We start from the raw sequence: 11,698 nt of genomic DNA on the forward strand, positions 1-11,698 counted from the left end.
ACTTGACGGTTTAGATGGCGCAATCGTGGGTGCGACGAGCGGATGATATCACACGTGTCGCCTCCATTTCATTTTCTCACCGGTCGATTCATTAACCTTCGTTTCGGTTTAACACCGGTGATTCCGAAACCGACTAGTTTTTTAACGGGCCGCCCAGTCCGAGTGAACTGCCCAGACCGACTTGGATCAACCCCTAACCTAACGGCTATAGGCTGCACGCTGGAACCGCTAAAAAGGATTTTGATTTGAATCTTATTTAATAAATCACAAAAATAGTGAGACCAAATTGGTTCATGTATTATAAAAAAATTAAAAATTCATAACATCATATTATTACTTTTTTTTTATATATATATTATCTCAAATAATATTATTTGTGTTGGATAAAAGAATAATTAACTGGCAAAAAGAGAAAAAGAAAGAACAAATGACACTGTTGCATTCGAGATAGACTTCAAAAAAATTATTTTGTGGAGTGCCGGATCTGGTGCATCATTAGAGATTTGTCTTTTCTATTGATTCATACGGATTTGATCAAAAACAATTCTTGAATGAGGTATTCAACTTCTAAATCGAATAATAAATCTTTATTAGTTCTATTTCCTATTTTTTCTAGTTCTATCTCCTATTTTTTATAAAAAGAATGAATTTTTTTTTATCGAAAGATCAGAAAAAAAAAATGGGTTTGGATGTCATGCAGGAAGATCCAAAACCAAAAATAGTAGTATTTGCTAGCAACAACACAATATAGATTGATCCGAAATCTAATTCAAATCCAAGATAATATCTATGGGTACATAAGAAATATGTTGAATCAATTTTTTTTTTTTTAATGAATAGATCTGATTGAGTCTATCTCTTACAAAAATAATGAATATGAGGTGAACAATCAAATCATGCGGTATAAATACAACTTACTGAAATAAAAAATAAAAGCTAAAAACTTAGCTCATCTGTCTTTCTTAAAATCCCTTTCATGTTTTTTTATCTTGGTTGGAAGGATGAAAAATGAATAAAAAGGTGAGAATGATGTTAAAACATCCATTATACTTTGCTTGATTGAGTATAAAAAAAGAAGAGGGGGTGACACATTTCATTGTTTAGTAAAAAGAAGAGGAAAAGGTGTATTTTATTTTATTTTATTTACCACCATATCGAACTATATAATTTTACAAAAAAAAAAAATTGTACTTTTCATATATATCTTACATCCCTCCTCTCTCTTTCGTCCACTTTGAAGAGATAAAAATGGTGGGGAACATGAAGAGATGCCTCATTGCCTCTTACATCCCTCCATTATTCTATTCCCTCCAACTTTTCATTGAACCAAAATCCTTATTCCCTTTCATCCGATCATCACCTTCTTTCCTTCCTACCAAACACAGTCTTAAAATTATTTCTAAAACCTGGGTCTTATATAGAATTTTAAAAACCTGGTGGTTTATAGAAAAATAAACTAAAAGTTTTGTGCACATCGTTCGGCCATTTCAGGTCAGTGCGCGAGAGACTTCAGACGTCAAGACAAAGAAAGGAACAGAGAAGACGGAAGCAGAGGCCACTCAAACTAGGTCAGTCTTTTTTCCAATTTTGCAGTCTTTTAAGTTCCGGGGTTAGATTCTTCTCTCTGTTTTATTCACGCTTTTCTTGTATTGGCCTACTCAAATTAGGGTTAATTCGCTCTCTCTGATCTTTATTTTGATTCTTTATATTCTGTTTCATTTTTCTGCTTTATTGGAGAAATATGTGTAACAAGGTTTCTTTTTTATTGGCCTACTCAAATTAGGGTTAAGTATCTCTCCAATCTAAATAATTTCTTTATAATCTCTTACATTTTCTGTTTTATTTGAATTGATTTGCAAGGGTGAGATTCTCAAGTCCTGATAAATGAGGGTTTGGATAAATATGGAGAAGTATGTATGTTCCTTTCTCCACAATATGAGTTGTTAGACAGTGATGAGAGTTATTATTTAAATGGGTGGCTTTGTGGGCAATCTCTATCTCTTCATAACATGCATGTGTGTGTGTACATATATGTATATATACATCTCATGGGTTTGAATCAGACACGTCTCTCCAAAACTGGAGAGTTCGAAAAGGAATTAGGTCTAGGAGTTCTTTAGTTTTTGCCATTTGCGATTTCTTTCTTTTTCTCTTACTTGATTAATCGTCCATCTTTTCATAGATTAAACAAGTTTCCAACTTACAGTGGTTTCTTGATTGATTAATCATACATTTTTTTTAAAAAAAAAAACCATACCATTTTGAAAATATACTTTGCTTCAACTCCATCCCCAAATTAATGAAACTAATAAAACATTCATTAGTTCATTTTGCTAAAAGGCTACCCCCTCTACATTATATTCTGTTTTATGGCGTTTTATTGTTACATATAAAATCAACTGCCATAAGTAATTTATATTCCCAATCAAGGAAGATTGAACAAGCAGATCTATATATATATTTTTTCAATTTTTTGTTTCATCTTTTTATTTTATATTATTTTATTGCTTTTGTTGTCACCTTAGAAGACATGCAGAATCAAGAGGGGCTTGCTAACGCAGAAACGGAAAATTCCATTCAAACATCTGAAGTTGATGATTGGACAAATTTCAGGGATGATGATATTATGCAACAGCAAACTGCAATCCGGGCTGTGGAAGCTGATAAATTTCCATTTGTTGGCGACAAGGCAAGAACCAACTGTTACATTTTAAAGCTCAAGCATTTTCATAAGCCCTTTTTTTTTTTTTCAATTGACTTTTGGTAGTTTTATTAACCGATACTTTAAAAGAACGCATGTTTTTCTTCTAGGTTATTCATATTTTTTATCAAAATGTTGGATTTCCCCCCACCCCCCACCCACACACACACACACCAAAGGATTGCAAATGCTTAGAGGCCCTATTAGGCCTTGTGTATCTTTTGAGGGATGCGTTCCCCTTTTGAACGCTTCTTTTATTCAATTTTACTAATCAAAAAAAAAAAAAAAAAAAATGCAATAACTTAACTACCCGCAGCCTTTCTGTTATAATTTGTAGCTCTATAAAATGCGGAATTTTTTTAGAACTTATGGCTGCAATAACATGTAATTATATTGGGTATGTACTTTTTTTCATACGTTATGTAAGACATTTTATATACTTCATATTAGATTCAGAAACCATTTCACTTATTTTATGTCCTTCATATTTTCGTCAAATACCATCGCACTTAAAATTTTATATGGGAGTATGAATGAAGTAACATTAGTTGGTTTGGAAATTGTAATAGTGTTATTTGCTTGAATCAGTACACAGCAGTTTCCAGGTAGGTCTGGCTTCTAGAACCTAAAATTCTGAGCAAGCTATAATCAAGGTTTAATGTCAAAAGGAGGGGCTGTCAAGTTGAGCACATTTGTTATAGTTTGAGGGCAATTACCTTTTGTAAATCAAGCTGGAGCTAGGTTTATACCTAATCTATTCCTCCTTACGCTCCAAAATGATGGATTAACTGGAGGTTATGGACTTTTTACGTACCCCCCCCCCCCCCCCCTTCCCCGCACGCACACACACACACACACACACACACACACACACAAAACAAAACAAAACAAAAAAAGAATTTTTTGCACCCAAGAGGAGTCGAACCTTAGACCTCATGCTTCCTGAGGCACCAGGGCCAAGTGACTCTATTACTTACCCACTTGAGCCAACCCCTTGGGGTTATCCTTGCAACAAATTGTAAGTAACCTTTACTGGTCAATAGTTGATACTGACCACAAAGTTGGTGTCACTGATTGTCCCAAGAGCTTTGTTTTTGTTGGGTAGATGGAGTAGGAAAGAATGGATCAACAACCACTTCAACCCCAATTACGTGTGAGATGTTAATTGATCTTATTTTTCTTCTATAATTTTGGCACCAGAAGGGATTATGATTGGATCAATAAAATTAACTAGATGAAGAATAACTGACTATTATTAGGTCTGAAGTGTTAATACATGGCTATTGATTTTAGACTTCATTTTTGAATGTCGGAGTTCATCCTTCTTTATAATTTCATATGGACTGTATTGATAAACGAGCATTTTGATTGTTAAGTATTGAATTTAAATTTATCCTTTATGCTTGAATCGAATGGTTTAGTATTTGCAAGTTTTGTAAAATCATCACCCTCGTAACAAATTAATTTTATCCAGCTTGTCTAAAGATTTAATGTATATATGTGCATTAGTTCCATGGACATGGTTTTAGTTGTCCATTGGAACCCTGGATTGTCAATTTTGATTTGATGGCAAAAAAAATTTATTTAATAAATTTGTGTAAATCTAATAATCTTGAAAATATTGAACTGCAGGAGCCTCTTTCCTCATTAACAGCTGAATATCAGTCAGGAAGCCCTATTCTGCTGGAGAAAATAAAGGTTTCTTCTCATGTTTCTTTAGAGGTTTTTTGTGCCATTTTACTTATAAAAAAGGGTTCTTAGCCTCATTTCTTCTTTAAACAAAATTGTTTTAACATCTATGCAGGTGCTTAGCGAACAATATGCTGGCATCAGGCGAACACGAGGAGATGGGAACTGCTTCTTTCGAAGCTTTATGTTCTCGTACCTGGTATGTCTTGATGTTGACATATCACAAAGACTGTTTATTATAAGGATTTCTACCCTTGCATATGTTGCTAGGTGAAAAATTATTGATCTTTTTTAATTTTAGCTACTAAAATAATTGTGGGTTTACATAATAGGAGCATATTCTTGATTCACAAGACCGAGAAGAAGTTGATCGTATTACTGCCAGTGTTGAAAACTGCAGAAAAATACTTCAGAGTCTGGGCTATGCAGACTTTACCTTTGAAGATTTTTTCTCTGTAAGCTCATTACTTCCACTCATCACTTCAGTACTTCAGATGTCTTCGTTAGTACATTCATTTATTTGAGCATATTGAATGCACTTATTTTAAATGAACAAGTCGTGATACTTTGCACAAGCAAAATGCTCCAGTTGATGAACAAATGGAGGTTCCTTGGAAACCTACGTTTTAAAATGAACTCATATTTCTAATTTATTTATTTTCCTTAGGTTCTTTAATTAACCATAGGTCAGCCCACAACTGTGGATAAGCATTTATGGTTTATTATATTTGAAGAATCGCTCATTAAAGATGTTTAGCAATTAGCATCTAGCTCTTTTTAATATAGGTTAAATGCTATTCTTCAAAGCAATGGTCCTACTACGGGAGCCAGCTGAATATTGGGTACTGTCCAGTCTGGATCCAATTGAATATTAATAGAAGTTTGGGTAAATTACACTGACCTCCATGAGGTTTATTGAAATTACACATCTCCTTGTATGAAACTTCTGTTAAATAACATTAATAGAATGTCTAGATTAGAAAGACCATTGTGCCCTCTTTTTAATCCCTTATTTCATCATCCATGTCATTATGTTTCTCTCTCCAAAACTCTCTTTTACCTCTCTCTAAAACTCTCTAATCAAAATCATTCAACCCTGCCAACATCACCTGCTACCAGTCCATCACCTGTAGTCACAGGCCACTATCACTTGTTTCAGACCTTCACTTCAATCACACTTTCACTTGGTCGACTACCACCCTCTCACTCTCCTTACTTTCACATTTCTCACTTTGGTTTTCCGTGTTGTCATTTTCTACAAAATCCCACCTACCACAACTTAAATAACAATATATTTCTGTCAGTAATACACTTCAATTAATAAAGTTCTGCCAATAATACACGTCAATAACATTTCATGAATGGTTTGACAAGGTTTTTAATTTTTTTAGATTGACATGAAAATTTACAAGAAGGAAAAGGGACAAGGCCACCCAACCTAACAACAAAACCAGCAAAGCTACCACCTACACCAGTTAACCGCAATCCTACCTAGCAGCTGCAACTACAAACGGTACTAATACAATCCCATCAAACAACAAGGAACATCCAAAAAAGGCTAACAACAACATACAACAAGCAATCCCCTTTCTAAATGAACATAAGCAAACCAAAGGAGATTAAATGGGACAGCAGCTCGACTCAAGCAACAGAAAAGATTCAGCATAACAGCAACAGAGGTTTAAAATCTTCACATATGATTTGGGTTTTGAAGAACTTTCGCCATTAATTGGTTTGCTTTGCTTTCATTTGTTTGGGTAAAAAAGTACTCAGTTGGGTGCTTCACTTGCATTTGTTTTAGTAGAAAAGCAACATGAGATGGCATTGAATTTCTAGTCTGTCCAGGACTTTATGGTTATTTTAATCTTGTTGGCAGCTGGGGAGAAGTTACTTGGTTCAAAACACGTAGAAGGATTCTTGGTTGCTTCACGTTTACTCTAGAGTTAACAGAAGGGTGAGCAATTGACTAAGTTATATATCAGCTGAATAGAAATATTTATAAGGATATTCCTGTATTAGACTCTACTCAAATTTCACGAAGAAAAGGCATATTGAGCAACAATGTAGGGTATATCTATATGCGACAATACATATTAAACTTGCATATATGTATTAGGGTTTTCGAAATGAAGAAGAAGGAAGGAGAAACAAATAAGGCAGATTTTTTTTTACAAATTTAGGGTATTTTGGTAATTTCAGTTTGTTACAAATGAGGGTATTTAGGTAATTTCATGCGACTTACCGAGGATAGCAATGACTATACATGCATTAGAAGGAAAAAATTAATGTTTTTGAAATTTCAAATTGCTAATGTGAGCAAAAATTGTTAATCTTAGGATAGTTCAGACATCCAAAATGTATGTCTCCAACAATATTTGTGTACATGAAGACAATCGATTTAGGTTCCATGTGGCTAAATGAATGAATTTGAATTTAAAACGGCCCTTAGGGATATTATGTTATAGGTATGGAAGACATATTAATACTGTTTTGTGCAACTGGAATCCTTGCTGGCATGGATTTTGAATCTCTTTTTGCACTTTGTTATTTGAAATCCATACATATAAGGCTCTCAAAATAAATCTATGCACAGCTACAATTTGAATCTATATTATTAATCTAAATTTAAACTATACTCTTCAAATAATTGAATCTGGATCCATTTATTTCAAATCCTTTGATGCAAATGGAGCATTAGAGTTTTTCCAAGTCATACTTTGATGAAAATGGACTTTAGTGGTCTGAACATTATTAAGCATGCTTCGTTAATTGCGGCAATTGCGGTTCATGCTCTTCATTGATTCGTGTTCTTCAATTCAAAGGTTCGCCTAACTTTGATTATGCATCAAGTAAATCAAATCCTGTTACAAATGTGCAGCAATAAAATGTTGCTGAGAATTAATCAACCATTAGATTCTGAAATGTGCCAAATATCCAATAAAATCAAACAACATGATCTATCAATTATGACCGTGGTTTCATATATTATGCCAATTCATGACCACTAAAATGAAAAAAAGAAAAAAGAAAAGGTTATTGATTGAATGATTAAAATATAAAGGTTTTTTAAGCCTGAACTAAAAGATATAAGTTAGAATGAAGGGACCTTTCATATAATAGGCTGAGTTATATCTGCTGAGCTTTGACAAGCTGGGTTTTCTTTTAGGGTCTAGGCATGCCTTTAACAGCTGTGTTAGCATTTTTTTTTTTTTTTCCATCCTTCTTTTTGCATGAGAAGTCCTTCCCATTTTGTTTCTGTTCCTTTCACGAGGAGACCTCCTCATTTTGTTTCTCTTCCTTTCTTTCTATTAAATCTTTCATATCCTATCAATGTTAAAAAAATGAGAGGTTATATTTTAGTTTTCATTTTCGGAAGAAGATATAAAGAGGATATCTTGATCAATACTGTTTGCATTTTTTCATTTTAAATTTTAACTTGATCTTTTAATTACCAATTTTTGGTGGAAATTTCTTCTTTTTCTCTATTTACTTCTCTTTTGCATCGCCAATATGTAACTGTAAATCCTTCTGCAATATTTTCAGTTATTCCTTGAGCAACTGGAAAGTGTTCTTCGAGGGAATGAAGCTTCCATAAGGTTTTGAGACTAGCTTGCTGCTATTACTTCAAACTTTATTTGAACTACGTTCCCAAGTGGTATATTAAGCCATAATTTCAGTTTTCCCCCCTTAACGTAAATAAAATGACTTGTCAATTTTTTGTTTTAGTCATGATGAACTTTTACAGAGGAGTCGAGATCAGTCAATATCTGACTATGGTGAGTGAAACATGACATATGTCTGGCATCCATCTAGTTGACTTTGAGTACTAGAAGGTTTGATGTGCTTTGCCGTTGGCTATATCTCCTAATGTAGTTTGTTGGTTAGTTGTGATGTTCTTCAGATTTGTCACCTCTGGCGAAATACGGAAGCGCGCGGAGTTTTTTGAACCATTTATACTGGGATTGACAAATGTAACAGTAGAGCAGGTTTGATCGATCTCAAGAACTTATTTGCTTATACCTATACCATTATTTCTAACTTTTCAGCATTGACTTTTACCTTATGTTGGCGGGTAGTTTGGTGACAAATATAGTGCATGTTTTGATCGGTTCAAGATCCTTTAAGTTGAATTTCTCTAAGTTATCCTGAGTTTGAAATTTTTTGCATTGACATAAATCATGTTCCATGGATCTATGACTCCCAATGGACCACATCATTCGCTAATGAACAAAATAAATAAATGCATCATTTTTGGATCCAAGTCGTGGACATGTAGATAAACAACTGTTATTTTTCACCTCATTTCTGTCTCTCATCTACAAGTTTCTACCTCTGCCCTTGTTCTTCCCCATCTATCAAACCAACCGACAATGAACACCCAATGGCCACCTGGACGACACCATGATTCATTCCCTCTTCTCGTGATTAAATTTAGTTTTGGAACCTGCTTTTGCCCACTTGGGGTCTCTTCCTTGATGATTGTCAAAGTTGTCAGCATGGCTGCTGGTGGTGTGATTCATTGTTGATTGGTCCGGTAGAGAGAAAAACAGGGTAGAGAGGGAAACCTCTAGCGAGAATGAGACGTGACATAGACAGCCTTTTTCCAAGGCGTGTGTTAAATTGGCCCTCCAACATGACGGTGTTTTGGTGTTTTTTTTCTTCTTTTATTTTTGTTTATTAGTGAATGATGTGGTCATTGTGAATGTGGATCTGAGGAACATGAGATGTGTCAACTCAACAAAATTTTAACTTATCGTAACTTAGAAAAATTCAATTTACATGATCTTCATCTGTATTTTATTATAGGTCTCATTATACTTGACATCTAAAACTCAACAAAATGTTTCTATGGAGTGGAACCACTGTTATATGTAACTTTTAATTGATATGATTTTTGGTTTAGCTCTAATTATACTTGATGTAAAAAAGCCAACAAAATGTATGGAGTGGAACCACTGTTATTTATAACTTTAATTGCAATGATTTTTGGTTCACAGAGATTACACCTACATTTTTTGTTGGGGCATGTTGGACGATTGAAACATTTTCATTTGTCTTTGAAATACCAAAATCTCCCTACTCAGTCATCAATCTATAGTTGTAGAGATTCCTTCTCCCTCTTTCTCTCTCTCTTTTGGGTATTATTATTTTATCTCCTACTGCGGAGGTATTGTTGGATTCTTTATTGTTTGAGATTAAGTTCAAAGTTCCTCAGGTTCTCAATACTTTCGGATGTTTCCTCCCTCCCAGCATTATTTCATCTTTGCTTCTGTTTTCATATAGTTTTGCAAGACGTCTGTGGAACCAATGGGTGAAGAGAGTGACCATGTGCACATTACGGCATTGTCAGATGCTTTGGGCGTGCCAGTTCGTGTTGTATATCTTGACCGCAGTTCATGTGATAATGGTGGCGTCAGTGTAAATCATCATGATTTCATTCCTGCTATTGGTAATGCTACTGTTGGTGGCTCTGAGTGTATCAATGGTGGTGGCTCTGAGAGTGTCAATGGTGGTGGCTCTGAGAGTGTCAAACCATTTATCAACTTGCTATACCGACCAGGTCACTACGATATTCTCTACTCAAAATGAAATTCTCTTACCTTGGATGAGCTGGTGCTTGTCTTAGTGGTTTAGTTACTGAGAATCCTTTGTTGAGTGAGAATTTGGTTCCTGAACATTAGTTGTGACAGACTGCTCCTCGCTGTTCACAATGCCACACTGCAATACAATAGAGCTCTTTACTACGTCACCAAAAAATGTGAATTAGTTGAATCACTAAAATGCTTTCATGTTTTCATTGGATGATGTGGCATCCTTGGTATGGTCATGAGGCCTCTTGTGATTTGCAGGAAGTTGACAATAACAATGTCTCTAGATTACTCTCATGTTGGTTACTGATGAATTCACCTTTACTGTATCGTTTATGTATGTTAAGCTTCTTGTAGATGGAGTTTTTGTTTTGGCAGTGAACATATTATTACAGGCTGCCAATCGTGTCCTAAGCATCTAGGTAAATCTATGTCGAAAGGATTTCATGAGCACAAAAAAGCTAACTTTTTCGATTCTTCATACTATGATTGGACATAAGATTTCTGAAGAGTTAAATCATCTTATCTTCCCTTCAGGATTGAACATGTCATATATGAACACGTCTACTCTTAAATCATATGCAATGGTAGTGTGTTGGTGAAATAAAATTTGTATAATGTGTTGGAACCTCAAGCTGATGAACTTTTGAACGTTATACATTGCTGCATGTTTTTATCTTTTTAAAGAATATGTAGTCTGCATACGAACTGGACAACTAGCATTAATCGAGATTTGTCCTCCCTCCATGTTAGGAAAAACCAGGTGAAGCTCGGCCTGGTGAAGTTGGTTAGGTTTAAGAAGTTTTATGGTTTGGTTGGATTTTGAATTGATGATGTTGATGAATGAATGATACAAGTTCTATTTCTTTTCATAAAAGATCACTTAGAGGGAGTTGAGGATGTCAATGATAGCAACTTTCATAAAAGATCATTTTGAATTGATGATGCTGTTGGATTGGCAATGATAGCATCTTTGATCTGCCTAGTCAAGTATTTAGTGACAGAGTATAATGTATATATATAGAGAGAGAGGGAGAGAGAGAGATATTATGTATTAGCATCTTTGGGTGTCCAGATCTTGCATTTTATTTATGTAGGGACTACTAGTCATAATGACAATGTGACATGTTCTTGTAACTCTGAAAAATAACATAAATATATATATGTGTGTGTGTGTGTGTGTGTGTGTGTGTGTGTGTGTTTTTGGAGAGCTTTCTTTATGCAAGTCATTTTTTTATATTTATTAATTATTTTTAAATCAGGCCAAATTACTCACTGCCAGCTTTTTCAAAAAAAACAGAGAATATACTACAGCTTTTGTGGTCACCACACTTCATAAATTATTAACTAGGAATATTGAATCACTCATCCCACGTAACAGGCATGGCCCACGTAACAGGCAATTAGATAGTCATTGATTCGATCACATTTTGAGACGTCACTTTGTACTCTCGAATAGTGGAGCTCCCATGATTAATAAACCCCAAAGGATATGATAGAATTTCAATGGCATTAGACAATCCACTTTTGATCAAAAAGAATCTTCATTTTAGGTTGGCTTAGCATGCTGTAAACATGAAAACAAACAAGTAATTTGGTTACTTTTATGTCATCATTAACAATTTTATTATTAATTTCTAGAGGATTGAGCAAGACTTCGAGAACCCAAACACAAATACAAATGATCAAAATACACATTCAGAGTTATTGCCTCAATATG

The 11,698-nt window shown here is 34.4% G+C and overlaps 1 protein-coding gene across 4 annotated transcripts; it reads left to right on the top strand.

Annotated features, from left to right (window-relative positions):
• Positions 1-1,326: 1,326 nt before the first annotated feature.
• On the top strand, positions 1,327-10,334 carry LOC132276156 (OVARIAN TUMOR DOMAIN-containing deubiquitinating enzyme 1). Of its 4 annotated transcripts, none has more exons than XM_059777452.1 (9): positions 1,327-1,568; positions 2,529-2,689; positions 4,334-4,399; positions 4,506-4,589; positions 4,723-4,845; positions 7,934-7,986; positions 8,117-8,166; positions 8,276-8,376; positions 9,674-10,334. In XM_059777452.1, the coding sequence occupies exons 2-9, from the start codon at positions 2,531-2,533 to the stop codon at positions 9,977-9,979; spliced, it is 942 nt and encodes a 313-aa protein (XP_059633435.1). In that variant the 5' UTR covers positions 1,327-1,568; positions 2,529-2,530; the 3' UTR covers positions 9,980-10,334. The 4 variants fall into 4 exon arrangements, with proteins under 4 accessions (XP_059633435.1, XP_059633437.1, XP_059633434.1 ...); XM_059777454.1 differs by having other exon boundaries at positions 2,614-2,689; XM_059777451.1 differs by having other exon boundaries at positions 1,328-1,568; positions 2,526-2,689.
• The last annotated feature ends 1,364 nt before the right edge of the window (positions 10,335-11,698 follow it).

The sequence above is a fragment of the Cornus florida genome, unplaced genomic scaffold, assembly GCF_030987335.1.
Source record: "Cornus florida cultivar Cherokee Brave unplaced genomic scaffold, ASM3098733v1 CherokeeBrave_3.0.0_Hap2_Chr10, whole genome shotgun sequence".
In the NCBI taxonomy this organism is placed as follows: Eukaryota; Viridiplantae; Streptophyta; class Magnoliopsida; order Cornales; family Cornaceae; genus Cornus; species Cornus florida.